This window comes from Erpetoichthys calabaricus, chromosome 9, assembly GCF_900747795.2.
Source record: "Erpetoichthys calabaricus chromosome 9, fErpCal1.3, whole genome shotgun sequence".
Taxonomy (NCBI): Eukaryota; Metazoa; Chordata; class Cladistia; order Polypteriformes; family Polypteridae; genus Erpetoichthys; species Erpetoichthys calabaricus.
The window spans coordinates 74,849,059-74,870,180 of NC_041402.2; the positions used below are offsets into that span (position 1 = coordinate 74,849,059).

Below are 21,122 nucleotides of genomic sequence, written 5' to 3' on the forward strand. Positions count from 1 at the left end.
ACTATGGCAGACAGCTAGATGGTGTAAAGGATGGTTAAAATGGCCAAGTTCATCACTTTAGCCTCACTCCCATCCATAGTGGATATTTGTGACAAGAGACACATAAAGGAAGTTAGTTTTTCTGTTGTGACAGATCCCACGCACACTAGTAACAAAATTTTTCCCTGCTACCATCCACCAATCAATATTGTAGCATTCAATGACATTCCACCTGACTCTGGAAAAAAAATGTTTCTAAGCCCAGGACATTAAACTGTTAACACGCATGTAACAATCTGCTTGACATGTAACCAGAATTCCATTATGTAAGCACATGCACAAGCAAGCATCAGTCTTTTTGTTGTAGCAATTTGGGTTATCGTTGTGTGTTTGTGTTTATATGCAACATTTATTTATTTATATATTTTTAATAGTTAGAATAATTATGATGATAATAATAGTTGCATATATATATTTAATTGTAATTCCAGTAATTTGCGGAGTTCTTCTACCTTGTATTCTGTTGTCTCTGTGTGTTTCTGTACTAGTGGGACTTGCAACAAATTCTTTCCATTATACACTGTCATTTGTTATTGACTTGTTAAGAATGTGCTGTTCATAACTGATATAGTACCAAATAAATAAAAAGTTTTGCTGAAACAATAAAGTCTAACTCTATACTCAGTTGTGGAGTGCATTATTAAGTGAATCTGGCACTTTACTTAGTTTTATGCCTAAATTTAAGTATTTCTTACTCATGTTTTGTGTTATTGAAAGGAAGCATATGTTTTCCTGGTAATATTGTTGTTTACTTGTAAAATATTGTAGGCAGGCAACTTGAAATCTGGATTTTTCTTTTTATAGATCTGACAACATTTCTGCTGTTGCACAATATTTGCTAATATTGCTTTAACTTCTTTAGAATGAAAGAAACCTCAAGAACTGAGCAGCGGGAAAACCAAATTGTTCATATTAATATAGATTTTTTTTCCAGATTTTTTTTAAATCGTGAAGTTCTTACATTTGATAACTAACCAATAAAATTGCCTTCTCTGGTTTCCTATGTCGGAGAATGAATTAGTAATCTTGTGTTTTATAGTCTAGGACCACTCTACATACGAAACAACATACTACCAAACATATAAATTTCAGTCACAATATTGAGACTATATTGTTGCAAATAGTGTAATTTTAAGGAAACTTTGCTAAGTTGATTTGTTTTCAAACACTGTTTTCTGTATCCTTTTCCTAGGTGTGGGAACACCTCATAAGCTATGGCTGCTCAGAAGTACCTAGGGTCAATGTGTTTATGGCTGTGCCCACAATCTATGCAAAGCTAACTGAATATTATGATTGCCACTTTAAACAGCCTCATGTACAGGACTTTGTGCGAGCAGTCTGCAAAGAGAAAATCAGGTACTATTTTATAGAAAATTTCAGTTCTTACCTTTTCCTGGATTGTTCATCCATTTAGTTAAGAAATGTGTTTATCCTGAAATGTCTATTGGCAAGCTATATTACTTTACGGTACTGTAAAACTTAATGAGTTATCAAGCAATGGAGTATAGAACTAATCTAAAGAATCCTTGGTCAATTTCTAGCTTTAAGTTTCTAAATCCTTTCAGTGATGTAAACAGTATTATTGTAGATAGACTGTATGATATATATCTCTGGACTGGGAAAGTTAACATGTTAATTTTTGCGATTAATGTGGCCTGTTTAATGCGTTAACAAATATTGTTGTATCCAGGGCCGGCAACGAGGCAAATGCCTCAGGCAGTGCTTTGGTCAGGGTGCCATTTTCATGTATATTTTTAACATTATTACACAATAATACAAATAAATTAAGTGTGTACCTAAAGAATTACATACACACCCAATACCATATTTATATTCAGCTACCTACTAAAATAAATTTTTCATTTAAAGGTTTAGCATTACATATTATGTGGTTTAAAATAATATGCCACATGTCAATATGTAGCACTGGTGTTTGTTTACTTGGTTTATACATACTGACATAGGTGCAGGGGAGTGGGAGGAAAGGGGGTGGGGAGGGGGAGTTTATGGTAGTCCTGGTGCAATGCTAGAGAAAAGTTGGGAAGGTAAACATTAGCTTTTTTTTCTTCTTCTTCTTCATTTCATGTTTCTGTAAGAATATTGAATCAAAGTAATATCACTTAAATGCTAAATAGGTTATCTTTCAAGGGCACTTAAACTAAAATAAGTCTCTAGTACCTCTGCATTTAACTCGCTAGTCTTCCACCCAGCTTGCTGTACCGACTGCCCTAATATAATGACAAAATTATATGAAATAGAAGAGTAATGATTACCCCTATCCATGTTCAAGTTTGCAGTATCTTCGCTAATTTATGCAAAGAATGCAACATGACCATCCAAGTAATGCCAAGTGTCTGTGTTTAAGCATGATAGCAGCTACAATGATCTTTTTAGCGTGCAAGGATCAAAGGTTTAGGCAGAACAGTGTTTTCCAACTGTTTTTCTGTTGATGCATGCTTTTAAGAACCCAAAAAGTCCCAAAGCATGAGTCCATCAATCACAAAAGTATTAAATCTCTTAGATATGCTGAACTATCTGAAGGGGGTGGACACCATAAAAAAATAAGGCAGCTCAGAGATTGCCATTTGCAGACACAGCATTTAGTGAGCACTTTGGATGCATTTTCCAGCTGCTTTGTCCCTTTGCCCACTCATACAGGCAGTCCTCTCTTTGCCTCGCTCCACTGACTTTGGGTCAGAGGCAACTTGTATGACCAGTAACCCTTGGCTCTGCGACACACATTCATGTCTGCTAAAGTGCTGTTTAAGAGCAGTGTCTGCAAAACGACGATCACGGAGCTACTTTTATGTTGGCTTCCCTAGTTAGTCCCGTTCTCTTCAGGTAGGTCTCAATTGAGCAGAGTATTTACAGAGTTTTAATACAAGTTTTAATATATGCCCATTTAAGAGATGCTTATTCATTCAGTTAAATCAGTCTTTAGCAGTGCAGTCAAAGTCAATGGTCATTTCAGTTGTTTAATTTTTACTTTGACATGTGTGTCTCTCATATGCTATGTCTATCTGATAATTAATACATTTACCTTGTTTTCTTATTGCATTCTTTTCAACTTACCTTTTAGGAAGGCATTCAAATTCAGGCTGTACTTCCTCAAGTAGTATTTTTTTTTTTTTTGAAGTCCAGGTTTAATGTCATTTGTTTAAGCTTAAATTATACCATTTTTTTGTATTCCTTTGTGTTAATTCTACAGTAAATTTCTGATTCTGTGTGCATTTACTTCATGATTTATGTATTTTATAATCACGTTTTAATGTGAGATGCAATTAATCAGTTTTGATTACATACATTTTTGTTTTTTTTTTTGTTTTTTTTTGTTTTTGTTCTTTATTTCGCCTTATACAATTTCTTGTATTAGGAATTTGGTAGTTTTCGCAGTGGCCTTTTTGGCAGTGACGGGGATTCGAACCGGCAACCTTCAGGATACCAGCCATATATATATATAAATATGTATATATATATTTATATATACAGTGGAACCTCGGTTTGCGAGCATAATTCGTTCCAGAAACGTGCTCGTAGTCCAAAGCAGTCGTATATCAAAGTGAATTTCCCCATAAGAAATAATGGAAACTCAGATTATTTGTTCCACAACCCAAAACTATTCATATAAAAATGATTAATACAAAATATAAAGTAAAAATACATAAAACAAATTAACCTGCACTTTACCTTTGAAAAGAATCATGGCTGGTGTGAGTGAGTTTCTAAACTCTTGTGGGATTGCACCCAACGGGACAACATGCGGAAGAGTGTCCCAAAGCAATCGCAGTCTCCCAGTGCTGTAGCAGTTCGCCGTAAAAGCGAATCCAAAAAGATCGCGGACATGCTATAAGCGCCTGTCATCGATGGGTGATACAAGGAACATTATAAATGCGCAGGGTCCTGCCTGACTGCTGTGTCTGTGTATAGGAAAGCGGCAGATCCAGCTACAATAAATAACCGCGCTGTTGCTGTTTCAAGCTGAATAAAGCTGGTGTTGCTAAAGTACTGAGACTCAGCTTTGTGTTTTAGGGTGCAAGACGGGGACTCGCACGTCACAGCACACACATGCGAGCGAGCACACACACACACAGTCACAATGCTAATGCTGCAGTAAACAGTATACGCTTGTACGGATGTTGACTATATGAGTGAGGCACGCCGACTCAGACGGAGAATAGGAGACGATTGCCCACAATCCCGCAGCGAGAGAGAGAACCACCATCAGCTCAGTTGTGATCACATGACGCTCAGCAGACAAAGCGTATACATACTACTCGTACTGCAAGACCTCGCTTGTTTTCAAGTCAAAATTTATTAAAACTTTTTGCTCGTCTTGCAAAACACTCGTAAACCAAGTTACTTGCAAACCGAGATTCCACTGATATATATATATATATATATATACTAGCAAAATACCCGCGCTTCGCAGCGGAGAAGTAGTGTGTTAAAGAGGTTATGAAAAAGTAAAGGAAACATTTTAAAAATAACGTAACATGATTGTCAATGTAATTGTGTTGTCATTGTTATGAGTGTTGCTATCATATATATATACATATACATATACACATATATTATATATATATATATATATATATATATATATATATATATATATATACATATACACATATTAAATATATATATATATATATATATATATACATATACACATATTATATATATATATATATAGCAAAATATCCGCGCTTCGCAGCGGAGAAGTAGTGTGTTAAAGAGGTTATGTAAACATATATATACATAAACATATCTATACTAATAAAAGGCAAAGCCCTCACTGACTGACTGACTGATTGACTGACTGACTGACTCATCACTAATTCTGCAACTTCCCGTGTAGGTGGAAGGCTGAAATTTGGCAGGCTGATTCCTTACAGCTTACTTACAAAAGTTAGGCAGGTTTCATTTCGAAATTCAACGCGTAATGGTCATAACTGGAACCTCTTTTTTCACAATATACTGTAATGGACGGCAGCTCGATGGCCGTGGGAGGAGGAGTTGAGTGTCACGTCATCACGCCTCCCACGTAATCACGTGAAAAGACTGTGAACGCAGTAGGGACAAATGAAGGAGGAGCCGCAAACAGCGAAGAACAAAAAATTCATTAAACAATTGAGAAGGGAGCGAGTGAAGCATACAAGCATGTTCATAAGGGAAACAAAGCACGGTGTAAAATGTAAGTTTAAATTAAGTTTATAGAAACGCTCCCGCTGCGGATTGCAATAACGTGAAAAGACTGTGAATGCAGTAGGGACAAATGAAGGAGGAGCCGCAAACAGCGAAGAACAAAAAATTCATTAAACAGTTGAGAAGAGAGCGAGTGAAGCATACAAGCATGTTCATAAGGGAAACAAAGCACGGTGTAAAACGTAAGTTTAAATTAAGTTTATAGAAACGCTCCCACTGCGGATTGCAATAACATATTCGCGAGATAAAAGTTTAATGAGAAGACACGAGGTATAAACGAACCACACGCCGTAGCGCAACGTTAGGGGCAACAGTTTCAACCATTCTATGATCTGCCTCTCGCAACTGAAAGAAGACACATGGCGGATGTTAGCCCACTTGCTGACCGCAACGTTAGGGGCTTTAACTCTGGCGCTGACGATATTCGATTCTCGAAAGGGGATGCAGTGAGTGTGTATGCCTGATGAGCCCAGAATTAAGGAGAAACACGTGTCGCATACTCTTTGCATTATTTGAAAGTAAACTATTAAAACCATTTTATGATCAGCTTCTGGGAACAGAAAGAGGGCACGTGGCAGATGTAAGGCGACTTCCTGACCAACCACAAGCGTAACCTGGCAGGTAACCATCCATACAGTCAGATTGTGATTCAGAAAATGAATGCCATGAATTTAATTACCACGATCTACATACTGTCAAATAAACGAAACACACGCCGTAGCGGGACAGCTGTGAAAAGCGAGGTTCACAAAAAAACAGATCCTTAACAAATTGTTATTGGTATATTTTCGATCTGTTTAAAAAGGTTTTACTTTCTTCTTAAAAAATTAAAAGCAGTACTTCGCCGCAACGAAGCGCAAGAATTTGGCTATATATATCTGCTTCTCACAATTAAAAGAGGGCACGTGGCTGATTTTAGACGACTTCATGACCAAACATAAGTGTTACCTGCCAGGTAGGGTTACCACTTTTAATACAAAAAAATAAGGGACGCATACTGCAGCGGGTGCCACATCCCAGTGCCAACAGTTTGCAGACTCTACTTAAAAGACCCGCCCTGCTCACTGCACAGTTAAAAAGACCAATCACCCTAACGATGGCATCAAGTATTACCCAATCAAAAGTAGGAAAGGAGGCATCTTCATAAAATGCGTGTGGGATGATTTGCATGAGACGCTGCTTTAAAAAAAATGATAAAAAAAATACGGGACAAATCCCGTCCCGTATTGATTCAAAACGGGATGCGCAATTTCATTCTCAAATACGGGACGATTCCGTATTTTAAAGGACGGGTAGCAACCCTACAGTGCCAGGTAACCACCCATACAATCGGATTGTGATTCAGACTAGGAATGCAATGAATGTAATTACCCTGATCTGCATACAAGGCAAAAGTCTTGCAACATTCAAAGATGATGGCTTGGGATAAGTACACCATAGAACATAAAAGAGCTTATGAAGCCTTGAACCGAAAAAAGCAAGATCTCAGAGATCATAAAAAAAAAATAGGAGGTAATGTCGTTTTACTCGCTGTAGATTTTAGTCAAACATTACCAGTTATTTCACGAGGGAGACCAGCAGATGAACTCAACGCGTGTTTAAAATCCATGCTTCTCCCACGCTCGGTTATATGTCGCGTGTTCTCGGGTAGGTGCACCAAAAAATGTATACATTTAAGCATGTAATGAGCAAACAAAAAATGAGGTATACCCGAAGGCACTGCAGTAGTACTTAATGTAACTTTACTTCTTAAATGTTAATGTTTTACTGTTTAATAATTTATACGCTTCTTATATGTTGTTCAAATTCTTTTATCAAAATACCAGTGACAGCACAATGCACGATAACGTGGAGTGAATACACCATACGCATCCGCCCACGGCCGCCCTAGTGTGCGCAGATAGGAGTTGATTCTACAATAAAATAAAATAAAGATAAAAACCCAGGATTGTTTCCTGCCTTGTGCCCTGTGTTAGCTGGGATTGGCTCCAGCAGACCCCCGTGACCCTGTGTTCGGATTCAGCGGGTTGGAAAATGGATGGATGGATGGATAAAAAGAGTAATACAATCATCACCCATAAAGCGGATAGTAGACGTGACGTTCTATATGTCTACCAGATTTCAAGTCAATAGGTGAAACGGTTTGCGAGCTACAGGTGATTTAAAATCCTGGACAGACAAATGAATAGCCACGGTAGCACATTACAGAAGAAGATTTTACTGTTTAATAATTTATATTTATATGAAATGTGCTTCTTATATATTACTTCATATTCTCATATGATAATGATGTTAATGTTGTTTATATTGATTTCTATGTTATTGAAACTGCATGTATGTGTGTATATACTCTCTGGCGCTTTTTGTACTGGCCTTAAATTTTACTTTTACGTTGTCCCAGTTGAATGTGTGTCCTGTCGATTTAGTATGTGCATATATTAAATATACAGTGAAATACGTTTAACGCGAAAACGCTTAAGATGAAATATCGGTTAACACGAAATAATACAACGGTCCCGACAAACTACTATGTATTTTCATGCATTTTTTTCTCTTAACACGAAACGAAAATCGCTTAACACGAAAAGATTTCCCTTCTGGGAATGAACAAAATACGGAAAACACCAGCCGCGCAGGCAAGATTTAAGAGGGGTGTGAAATGAAAGAGAGGTGGTTTCACATGTTTCGTAGAAAGGAGGCTAACTTGGCTTTGAAATACCCTCGGAATAGCCTGTGACACGAGCCAATTTTGTTTATCTAAGCTACTTTCACCCTCCACCCCTACAAACGCCACACAAAAACATCTCATCTCTCATCAATTAGCTTTGGAATTCGGTGACGAGTAAAAATCAGTGAGTTTGGTTCGCGTTTTTTTTTTCTATTTTAGAAGAATTTTTTTTACGAGCACAATGGCAAAGAGCTCAGGGGGAAAGCAAACTGCTATTTCGCTTAAAATGAAGATGGAACTTCTTAAGGCTGTTGATCAAAAACAGAAGACGAAAACGGAAATCTGTAAAGATTTTGATATTGCTATCTCTACATTATCAACAATACAGTAATTTAAAAAAAAAAAAGAGAGAAAATTACGGAAATGTTTGAACGGAGTAAGTTTGAGCCAGAGCGAAAATGGATGAGAACGGCCAAGCACGAGGATTTAGAGACGGCTTTACTTGTTTGGTTCAAACAAGCGAGATCTCAGAATGCTCCCATTTTTATTAAATACATGCATATATACATATCTATGTAAATAAAATGTACTCTAATAAACTTAATTTTGTTGAATATACTGCATGTTTTTTTTTTTTTGTAATATCCTTTAACACGAAATTCTTTTAACATGAAAAAATATTTCAGTCCCCTCAGTTTCGTGTTAAACGATTTTCACTGTATATTAAATATATATATATATATCTCTGTATGTGTATATATATATATGTGTGTGTATATATATAATATATATCTGTATGTGTATATATATAATAAATATCTGTATGTGTATATATATATATAATATGTGTATGTGTATATGTATATATATATGACAGCAACACTCATAACAATGACAACACAATTACATTGACAATCATGTTACGTTATTTTTAAAATGTTTCCTTTACTTTTTCATAACCTCTTTAACACACTACTTGTCCGCTGCGAAGCGCGGGTATTTTGCTAGTATATATATATATATATATATATATATATATATATATATATATATATATCTATCTACACACATACACATATATTATATATATATATATATATATATATATATATATATATATACACACATATATATGTATACACACACACATATATATATATATATATATTCATACATATACACACATACATGCAGTTTCAATAACATAGAAATCAATATAAACAACATTAACATCATTATCATATGAGAATATGAAGTAATATATAAGAAGCACATTTCATATAAATATAAATTATTAAACAGTAAAATCCATCCATTCATCCATGTATTTTCCAACCCGCTGAATCCGAACACAGGGTCACGGGGGTCTGCTGGAGCCAATCCCAGCCAACACAGGGCACAAGGCAGGAAAAAATCCTGGGTTTTTATCTTTATTTTATTTTATTGTAGAATCAACTCCTATCTGCGCACACCAGGGCGGCCGTGGGTGGATGCGTATGGTGTATTCACTCCATGTTATCGTGCATTGCGCTTTCACTGGTATTTTGCTAAAAGAATTTGAACAACATATAAGAAGCGTATAAATTATTAAACAGTAAAACATTAACATTTAAGAAGTAAAGTTTCATTAAGTACTACTGCAGTGCCTTCGGTTATACCTCATTTTTTGTTTGCCCATTACATGCTTAAATGTATACATTTTTTGGTGTACCTACCCGAGAACACGCGACATATAACCGAGCGTGGGAGAAGCATGGATTTTAAACACGCGTTGAGTTCATCTGCTGGTCTCCCTCGTGAAATAACTGGTAATGTTTGACTAAAATCTACAGCGAGTAAAACGACATTACCTCCTATTTTTTTTTTTACGATCTGTGAGATCTTGCTTTTTTCGGTTGAAGGCTTCATAAGCTCTTTTATGTTCTATGGTGTACTTATCCCAAACCATCATCTTTGAATGTTGCAAGACTTTCGCCTTGTATGTAGATCGGGGTAATTACATTCATCGCATTCCTAGTCTGAATCACAATCTGATTGTATGGGTGGTTACCTGGCACTGTAGGGTTGCCACCCGTCCTTTAAAATACGGAATCGTCCCGTATTTGAGAATGAAATTGCGCGTCCCGTTTTGAATCAATACGGGACGGGATTTATCCCGTATTTTTTTTTATCATTTTTTTTAAAGCAGCATCTCATGCAAATCATCCCACACGCATTTTATGAAGATGCCTCCTTTCATACTTTTGATTGGGTAATACTTGACGTCATCGTTAGTTTGATTGGTCTTTTTAACTGTCCAGTGAGGAGGGCGGGTCTTTTAAGTAGAGTCTGCAAAGTGTTGGCACTGGGATGTGGCACCCGCTGTAGTATGCGTCCCTTATTTTTTTGTATTAAAAGTGGTAACCCTACCTGGCAGGTAACACTTATGTTTGGTCATGAAGTCGTCTAAAATCCGCCACGTGCTCTCTTTTAATTGTGAGAAGCAGATATATATAGCCAAATTCTCGCGCTTCGTTGCGGCGAAGTACTGCTTTTAATTTTTTAAGAAAAGAAAACCTTTTTAAACGGATCGAAAATACAGTATACCAATAACAATTTGTTAAGGATCTGTTTTTTTCTGAACCTCGCTTTTCACAGCTGTCACGCTACGCCGTGTGTTTCGTTTATTTGACAGTATGTAGATCGTGGTAATTACATTCATGGCATTCATTTTCTGAATCACAATCTGACTGTATGGGTGGTTACCTGCCAGGTAACGCTTGTGGTTGGTCAGGAAGTCGCCTTACATCCGCCACGTGCCCTCTGTCTGTTCCCAGAAGCTGATCATAGAATGGTTTTAATAGTTTACTTTCAAATAATGCAAAGAGTATGCGACACGTGTTTCTCCCTAATTCTGGGCTCATCAGGCATACACACTCACTTCATCCCCTCTCGGGAATCGAATCTCTATCGTCAGCGCCAGAGTTGAAGCCCCTAACGTTGCGGTCAGCAAGTCGGCTAACATCCGCCATGTGCCGTCTTTCAGTTGCGAGAAGCAGATCATAGAATGGTTGAAACTGTTGCCCCTAACGTTGTGCTACGGCGTGTGGTTCGTTTATACTTCGTGTCTTCTCATTAAACTTTTATCTCGCGAATATGTTATTGCAATCCGCAGCGGGAGCATTTCTATAAACTTAATTTAAACTTACGTTTTACACCGTGCTTTGTTTCCCTTATGAACATGCTTGTATGCTTCACTCGCTGGCTTCTTATTGTTTCGCTTCCTTCTCAATTGTTTAATGAATTTTTTGTTCTTCGCTGTTTGCGGCTCTTCCTTCATTTCTCCCTACTGCGTTCTTTTATCTCGCGAATATGTTATTGCAATCCGCAACGGGAGCGTTTCAATAAACTTAATTTAAACTTACGTTTTACACCGTGCTTTGTTTCCCTTATGAAGATGCTTGTATGCTTCACTCGCTCCCTTCTCAATTGTTTAATTAATTTTTTGTTCTTCGCTGTTTGCGGCTCTTCCTTCATTTCTCCCTACTGAGTTCACAGTCTTTTCACGCGATTACATGGGAGGCGTGATGACGTGACACTCAACTCCACCTCCCACGGCCATCAAGCTGCCGTCCATTACAGTATATTGTCAAAAATGAGGTTCCAGTTATGACCATTACGCGTTGAATTTTGAAATGAAACCTGCCTAACTTTTGTAAGTAAGCTGTAAGGAATCAGCCTGCCAAATTTTAGCCTTCCACCTACACGGGAAGTTGGACAATTAGTGATGAGTGAGTCAGTCAGTCAGTCAGTGAGGGCTTTGCCTTTTATTAATTAGTATAGATATATATATATATATATATATATATATATATGTATATATATATATATATATGTATATATATATATATATATATATATATATGTATATATGTATATAAAATATACACTTATGTAATACATTCTTTTGAAAATGTTCTTAATATTCTTTTAAGGCTTATGGTCTCAGGTTCAGCTGCTTTGCCTGTGCCTGTCCTGGAGAGATGGGCTCAAATCACTGGTCATGTATTGCTGGAAAGATATGGCATGACAGAGATAGGTATGGCTCTATCAAATCCGCTGCACGGAATGCGAGTGCCAGGTAAACTAACAGTCTTAACTTTCCAAATATATTAATTTGTGCCTTATTCTTATTATATGACATTTATTATGTTTTTTATATTGTTCTTAGAGAATCTTAAACAATTATAAATTAATTAGTTTTATGTCATACATCAGAGTGATCAAATCAACTAATGTCTTTCATTTTTAGATACTAATCTGTCAATTAAATTATATAGTTTTATATTTTAAAAGTGTACCTCAGGCAGATTTTTTAAACTTGAACATAACAAAGAAACCAAGAAATTCTGAATAACTTTAAAACTTGGTTTATGTCTTGTTCTGTGATTTCTTAAACCTATCTGTTTTCTCCATTGGCTTTACAGTATATGATGTTATCCTCTGTCAAGCCACCAGGGCGCATACTGTATAGCTACCCTAACCCAGACACAGACAGGCAGGAGATAGATTTTGCCACACCACACCCATTTATTTGCAACTGGGGAGCGTTTCACCATGCTCCCCACAGCACAGTGCACAAATCACCAGACACCCAATAGACAGTTCAGTCTTTTCTTGCCGCCAGTCCTTCTGCCTCCCCTCATTCTCAGGCTTTGCCCTCTTCCTCCCATCTCTGGCCCCTGAATGGTGGAAACTGGCCCCTTTACTAGGGCCCCTAGAAGAACTCCAGGTACCCAAAAAGCTTCTTCTGGCCACACTTCCGGGTGTGGCAGAAGTGTGGCCAAATAAGGCCCTGGAAAGGTCCATGCGCCCCCTGGCCCTGCTGGAAACCATGGGGTTTCTGCCTTCTGTCTGCCTGGAGAAGAAACTGTCCTATAAATACTCTCTCCACTGGTCCTTCCCCACTCTGGGCATCCCAGCTGGCCACCTGCCACACTGCTCCTCCCCCAGCTGAGCCTTGCCAGGCGAAGCGTCCTGTCCCACGAGGGCTGTTCTTCTGTTGGATAGGGAGCTGCTTTCGACCAGGCCACATTTCCGTCCTGCAAGATATAAACATTAGGGAGACAGGGAGGCACTGCACTGATGCCTTCTCCAGGCTCTTGAGACCTTCTCCTGGCAGTGTCTCCGCCCTTGGCCATCTTGTTGCACTTGTAACAGCGCCGCTCCCCATCCCGAGTTTGTGCCTTCAGACACTAAAATACTGCAGGAATGCCCGCTCTGCTTTGTACTCAGCACAGGAGCTCACGTGCTGCAGTGTTTGGAGACCCAGTCTTCCCTTTTCAGGTCCTCCTTATAATCTGGGGTACAGCGACAGTCTGAGTCTCTCTGTGAGACAAGAAGAGACCCCATGCTGTCTGTACCCCTCTTGATTTGTGTGAGACTGCTGCTGATAGTTGGGGCAGGGCGCTTTGGGTGCCGGCACATACAAGCCAACCCTTCTCGTACGCCTCAGCTGTTTCTGCCCCCCACTGCATAATCAGTCATCACACTGTGGTCAACTGTCAAACACCTAGCTACTCGACTTTCCTTAGGTTTTACATCAGGAGGACATTCCCACAGTTGTCCATTTTTATGTACGGTACAGGAGCCACTCACCTGTACCACTGCATCTATGTGGCTGAAGAATCCCGCGCCGAGTTTTTCAAGACACTCCTGTATTATCCCCAGGGACGCTCCGGCTGTCTTCTCCATTGTAGGTGATTGTGCCTCTTACCAGTTCATCCATTGTTCTGGTTATGTGCAGTTAAAGTATTTTGCAAAGATTGCTCCTTTGGTCTATGTAATCTGCATTTGTAAACATGGTTGTCATTTTTCCGTAGAGAAAATCAGTATTCATTTCTGTAGATTCCCTAATGACAGTTCATGGCAAGCCAGGCCGCAGTTGGTAATGGCAGGTAGTTAATAGTAGAAACCGCGGTGGATGTCATGGATATAGTCCTACCTCTTTGAGACTATCCATGGTCAAAGGCATTACTAGTAGACCCACCAAGGTTAGTGCAACTTTGTAGGTTGTATGGCCATACGTTGCAGATTATCCTTGTCTACCCACTGTATCATGTGTAGATTGTCACAGACTGAAATGAAGGTAAATGTTGAGTTAAGAGAAAATTTTGGCATGGAGGTGATAGGTATTGTTCTGAGGAGAAACAGACTAAGGTATCGTGCAGTGATATTTCAGTTCTGATATTAATTGTAGTTTTAGTTTTTATTTTATTTTATAAAACTATTTTTTATTTTTATTTAGTTCTAGTTTTTAGTGGAGTCAACTATTTTTATTTTTGTTTAGTTCTGTGTTTAAAGTTTTAGTTTTTATTTTATTTAGTTCTGGCTTTTTTACATAATATTAGTACAATTTTAGTTTTTCTCTGTTGCAAGACCACAAATGCTGTCCTACACATATTTCAATCAAAGTTATGTTTCAGTCAACAAAATACGCTCACAGTTCCTAATGCCGTTAAACACAGCTTGACTATAAATGATGAAACACATCAAGTGGCCTAATGAGTATAGTCCACAAGATCAAATGTTTCAACCCAATAAACCAGTCTGTGCAAGCACGTTGCTGTTAAGCTTTAAACAAGCACACATTTTGAGAGATTTGTTCATGTTGCAACAATGTCCATTGCACAGTAGCCGCACAGTGAAAATATTCACTTGACGAGCACCTGTAATGCAGGTGCACAGACGAGGTCCTTGGCGCTGTACATTGACGATTTCTGCTGTCAGTACTGAAGCAGTGACGTGCAGTGAGGTTCATGGCTGGTGAGGCACTGACTCTTTCAGAGTCAGATTTACAAACATATGAACCCAAAAGGGTAGCATATTCACTATTCAATTGGCAGCATGCACATTGACTACTGGTTGTGTTTCATATCTCATCAGCATTCTTTACACACAGATAGGTAGGGTACATATTGGCTAAGAAGGAACGTTACATGTATAAGCAGCGAGAGAGAGCGCATTTCGCTGTGCACCCTCCATGTGTTCTAAATTTGTCATTGCAATTTCACAATTCATACTCATTCAATACAAATGAAAGTATAGAGTGGTGTACAAAAAAAAAAGGATTTCAATTTTGACCTTAATTGAAAGATTTAGTTGTTTTTAAAAGCTTTTAATTCTGATGATTTAATCAATTTTAATACAGACTGCTCAACATATTTAATTTAAGGTCAAAATTTTGTTTTTAAATATTGGATTTTTTTTCTTAGTCTGATCCCATTTTTATTAAATTGAAAACCGTTTATGGTCTTACCTTTATTTGTAAATGAAGTCCATGCGCCTATCCTTCTCCATGAAAATCTTCGTCACTTTCTTGTAAAAGTCCTCCTTATTTTCCTTTAGTTTAAAAACTCTAAATCTTCCATTTTTGGCAGTCATTCGGAACAAAAAATAAAAATGAATGGACTGCTGCAGTGCACTGCATTTGTGAATTTCCCCTTGGGATTAGTAAAGTATCTATCTATCTATCTATCTATCTATCTATCTATCTATCTATCTATCTATCTATCTATCTATCTATCTATCTATCTATCACTTATTGGCGCCTTGAGCCTCTGTGTAGAAGAACAGCAGCAACAAGCACATGTTGGGCTCACAACCTTGTACCTTTTCACTGAGGTTTTATAAGTCCGATCAGCAAGACTAGATATGTCATACACATTTATTAAATATATTAGCCAGTCTGTGGAAAGGCAGGGTGTATAATAAATGCATGTGCAAACATTTTATTGGCAACATACAAAGAGACAGCAACAGGCATGCGCCAATTGCATGCATCAACTCCGTGTGTGAGGGACATGTGAGGGCTCGTCTCATCACACCTCGCGTTTCTCCCCGTATTTGAACAGGAAATGCACAAATTCAGCGATTTTGACTATAAAAATTATCACAATTATTGGAATCATAGAGAAAACAAATTTATAGCACAAACCAGTGGACAAATTTATTTTATGTTATCATTATTTTTTTTTTTTTACTTTTCATGATGACAGGTGAGACCGCATGTTCCTGTATGAAGTGCAGTCATGGTGCCAAAGAAGTGCTGAACTTCCACTAAACACTGATCTTGCTGGCCCTGCACTGAACCTCCGAGACTCTTCTTCTCGCACGTTACATTTGCTTTTATTATCATCTGCGCTGTAATTAAAGTATTTGCACACGTTACTATCTTGCTTTCTACCCGCACACATCTGTGTAAAACTCACTATCGTCAACCACAAGCGCTTACTACTTCAACCTGATGAGCTAAATGTGCTCAACAAATGAACGGTCCTTTACAGAAGTTGCACCATGTGACTATAGTAAGCCCAAGTTACTGGATCATCGCATAGTGAAAAGCTCAACATAAGTGAACGCTCGGGGCGACCTACAAACAACCCCTCTGCATGACTGAACCGGAATGAAAGAAAATGCTATTGCTGTTTTTTTTGTTTTTACTCAATTTTCATTCTCATTTTAGTTCATTCACAAATCACTCATTTTTATTTTTATTTAGTTTTAGTTTCTCTGTTTTCCTTAATTTCAGTTCTCGTTCTTGTAAAACGAAAAATAGTATTTTTAGTTCTAGTTCTCGTTTTCATTATGAAAATATCACTGGTATCGTGGGCATTTTGGTGAAAGGCAAACAGTGATTAGGCAAAGAGGTGTACCATGAAAGAAGGGTAGGGGACGAGGCCACGAGGGCAACCAAAGAAGACATGATGGTGCCAGATAATTTGAAATGGGAGGAAAAGATGTGGGGAGCAACCAGCTAAAATTCATAAACCTGGAAAATGCTCTTTAAATGAATGATGATGATGATGATTATGATGTAACAGCTGTGTTCATATCAATTTTTTTCTGACCTTTATACTCCAGATTGGTATTGGTGATCTGTTTGTCATGATGATAAAAATAATTTTTTATGATTTTCTTTACTATTTAAATTGTGTGCAAATGTAAGAATATGTAGATTTTTACACATTTGTCTTTGATTTGCTAGCTTTAGACCCAAAGTGTAAACAATTGCTTTCCCCCAATTCGGTGTTTAACTTATGCATATTATCTTTTTGTAAACCAAAATAATCTGTGACCCAATAACCAAAATACCGTTTGAACCACAGAATCATTGCATCCATAGCTATTTATACATTTTTTTTAGTGCCGAATAATTTTTCTTAGTATGATGATATAAGAAATTTGTCCAACATAATTGAAAATCTGCTGAATTGCAGAATACATGCAAATAAATACCTGAATGAGTATGGTCTAATGCAGTGTTATTCTGTCTCCTTTAAACAGGCTGAAGATTTAAATTTTATGTCTGAATTAACTTTTATAAATTATGATTTTCTCCAGTTCCACAGTGCTATTTATTTTACTGTTTAGAGTAAAAAAGTGGATTTTTCCCCTTTCATTCAATAACAGCAGGTTTACTCCTTCCGAACATTAATTTTCCTACAGTGGTTTTACACATGTATTAAACAGGTGATACAGCAATATATCGTGGGCATCTTAATTAATTTTAGTGATCTTTAAAACATGGGTTTGCAAAGTAAGTAACATAAGAGGCTTCTTCTCTCTCCTACCTTCTCAAAGTGTTATTAATTCACATATTCAGATTGTGAAGGCATGAACTGAGCTTTTTTCTCTCTAGCATAGGGTCCTGGTTGAGCAGCACTGATGTGCTGATGGGTGATGAATAATTCATGAGCAGAGCAACGCTACGCCTCGTTGGGCCCATTCACTGACAGGGCTGCCTCTGCTGCCTGTGCTGCTTTAATTGGAGGTTTAGATGGCCTTGCTGATGAAGCCTTGTTAATGGTCTTCTGTGCAGTCAGGGGACTTGCTGTGTCTTTGACAAGCTTGTCACCAGAAGCACCTCTGCATTCCAATGCAGGCACAGAAAGATATCAGAATAAAACAATACAATTATAGAATTGAAACTATCAGACACTAAAATCTATGGGAGTGCCAGTATCCATACTAAATGCCATATCCATCACAAGGTATTTGCAGATACTAATACAATTCACATAGCATGCAGAAATGGGGCAGATGAAAGTAGTTTCAATAAACAAAATCTTAACAGCTCTATGTGAAACCTTTCCTTGTGCTTCTCTGAATTAACATCTCCTTTTTAAGTTTGTTACAATTTTTCATATCTTTATAATCTATTTATATTTAAGATTTCATGGTTTATCCACTTAACTGTGAACTAATCTTATTTTCATTTAATTACAAAAATAAAATTGAAAGGGTGTCAATTAGTTATTTATACATTGTTGTATATTTAAATTTTAATAATAGTCTCAATTTTTCTTCTTCATTGAGTTATATTATTATGCTTATATTTTATGTTCCAGATTTGCAAAAATTGTAAATTATGTTCCAAGTGATGTTTGCAACATTGTGCTTCAAGTAGTAAGGGCTTATACCTAGGTTTCTTGGAATTTTTTCATTGTGTTTCATTGCAATAATACGTGGATGTCTTCGTTACTTTCAAATTCCAGTTGCATATAGTATTTATATTTGCCAGTTATTCTGAAAATAGGAGATGTATAGATTTTCTGCAGCTATGTTTGTGATATCTTCATTTGAAATACGAAATGTTTATTTTTAGCTTTTCGCAAAAAATACTGTAGAAAAGTATAACGTTTGATAATGATTACAATATGTTCATGGAGTTGATTGTTAAGTGTTAACACAATTTTTCCATCGTTTGAGTAGTGTCACCAAGTGACCACATCGGTATGTCACAAGTTTTGGGAATGCAGTACACACACACTGTTTTTAATAAAAAATCATTGCATATTTTTCAGATAGTCTTGAATTTAAAATTGCTTCTAATGTTTTAATAGCAATATTTGGGGTAATACCAAATGCAGGAAGACTGATTTTTCCCAACTGAAGAACCTTAATCTACCTTCCCTAATGCAGTGGGAAAATGATGTTCTACATTATCTCAAATTGAAAAAAATCACATTGTCTTAGTGAGGATTTGTTGAGATTTTTTTTAATTTGGCCAAAATTCATTAATGTAATTCTAAGCTGGGTTTGAATTTTAATTTTTTGCTGATTTATTTTATATTAAAAACCACTTTAGATGGAGTTCTTTTATTGTACAAGTCATGTGATGGCAAAGCATGATGGATTTTCTCCAACATAAAATGTATTACATTTTGTTTTTTGTTTTGTTAATTGCATAAAAAAATAACACAGTGTTTTTTTTCATATTCTAATGAGAAAAGATTTGTGCTTTGTTAACTACCTATACATATTGAGAAGTTACTGTTGGCTGCATAATTTAATATGACTTTTTGTCTTGTTTTTAGGCTCAGTAGGCACTCCCTTACCAGGAGTGGAGGTACGTATTACAGTGGAAAATATGAAGAAAGAAACTTCCTCCTATACTATAATTGCAGAGGGTAACTGCAGAGGGACAATGGTAAGCAAAATAAAAAAATGACTGTCTTAACAGTAATATCATTTAATTTTTTTCTGTTTATTGCATAGTGCATATTGGCTAAACTTGTATGTTTGATTTGCTGTATCACTATATAACCCAAAAAGCCAAGGAAATTGTTATTTTGCTGAATGTATACCATCTAGTGGACACATTTTGTAATTATGTGTTGCATTTCTTTCAGGGCATGTTTAGTGTAAGTTGTGTGTGGACAGATTTATTGTTCAATTTCATTTGTGAGCAAAATATGATAAGGAATGAAGCTTTGAATCACCCAGACTATATCACTATTTATTTCAACATTTTTCACTTAGAATCTTTTCTGTTTGATTAGTTAACTTAGTGTGTAAAGCTCATTTATTCACATAAATTATTAAGAATTTTAGAATTATCACTTATTTCTGTCATTTGATTGCAGTAAAGTAATTGTACTCACTAAAAATGCATATTTTTGATTCATTGATTGGATAATAAATGCACACATATTGGTTAAAGTCAACTTTTTTAACCTTTCTTTTTATTGTCAACAATACTTCATTAGGACATCATTATTTCTTTCGTAGCAAACACTATTTCCAAATCCCTTACAAAACATGGTGATCAATGTTATAAAAATAAAAAATGAGACTGAATATATTGATAAATTAGTAATTTATGGAGTAAATTTTACTCATAATAATAATAATAATAATAATACCTCACTCGTTTTTCATTGGCCTTACTTGGTGATGGTATTGGTAGCAGCATGTCAACCCAAGTACATCTGGTCACACTATCCCCATCAATAGTCTAATGATCCTTTTGAGAATCTCCTGTGCTCCCAGAAGAAACAGTCTCCTTTCAGTGTATAATTATTTTGCCTTTTGGATTTTTCCCAATAGGTTGTACAATTTCTGTGAAAAGCACCCAGGAGACACGCTGCTACATACCCATGCCACCTTAACTGGCTCCTCATAGTTCTTCTTTGAAGATCTTCTGTATTGTTGAGCTCTTTTTCCCTGTCACAGAGAATGAGCCCTGAAACCTTAATCAGGAACATAATTTTAGTTGTTTGTATTTATGATTTTATTGCTTATTCACAACTGTAAATGACAGTGGGGATGTATACTTGCTGGTAAATGAAAGGTTTCTGTAAGGACTTAAAGTAGCTCTTACGTTAAAAATGTACTTTACTCCAAAGAGTAAAAATTGCCTTTATTTTTGCCTTTAATATTGAGAATACTGAATACCCCCAACAAACAAAGAGATAGTTTTTTTCTGTAAATTTACTGAATAGTATTATAATATTATGAAAAAGAGAATTTAACTTTTATCATTCCTTGTGCTTTTTATTTTAAATAGTATCATGTGGATAGTGTCTTCTTTCTTTCATAACATTTTTGAAACGTAAAACTTTTATAATCATTTAATGTGAGGTGAATACTGTAAGTACATGGACAAGACTTAATCTGTTTAGATAGTTGACTGAATTGACATGCATAACATCTTCTTCAGCATTCTTTATCAGAATGTTTGGGTTTTTATTTTAAATGCATCAGTCCTCAATGCTAATTTTTAATTGTTAGAGCCTATTAAAGTGTAAAAAACAACTCAAAGAGGCACAGTCGCACAATGACACTATGCCAATTTACAATAACCAATCAATCAAATACTAGAAGAATGTCAAGCAAATATGGGGAGAACAACTCATTTTCTTATTGAAGGTATCTCAGTCATTAATAC

At 36.5% G+C, this 21,122-nt stretch overlaps 1 protein-coding gene across 3 annotated transcripts in view; it reads left to right on the plus strand.

Moving 5' to 3' along the window:
* Positions 1-21,122, plus strand: part of acsf3 (acyl-CoA synthetase family member 3) — a 194,929-nt gene that overhangs the window by 99,093 nt on the left and 74,714 nt on the right. For all 3 annotated transcript variants that reach the window (XM_028809755.2, XM_051931665.1, XM_051931664.1), the window contains 3 exons: positions 1,232-1,395; positions 11,887-12,032; positions 19,270-19,382. In XM_028809755.2, coding sequence (XP_028665588.1) covers positions 1,232-1,395; positions 11,887-12,032; positions 19,270-19,382 — 423 coding nt within the window. The remainder of the gene's footprint in view (positions 1-1,231; positions 1,396-11,886; positions 12,033-19,269; positions 19,383-21,122) is intronic.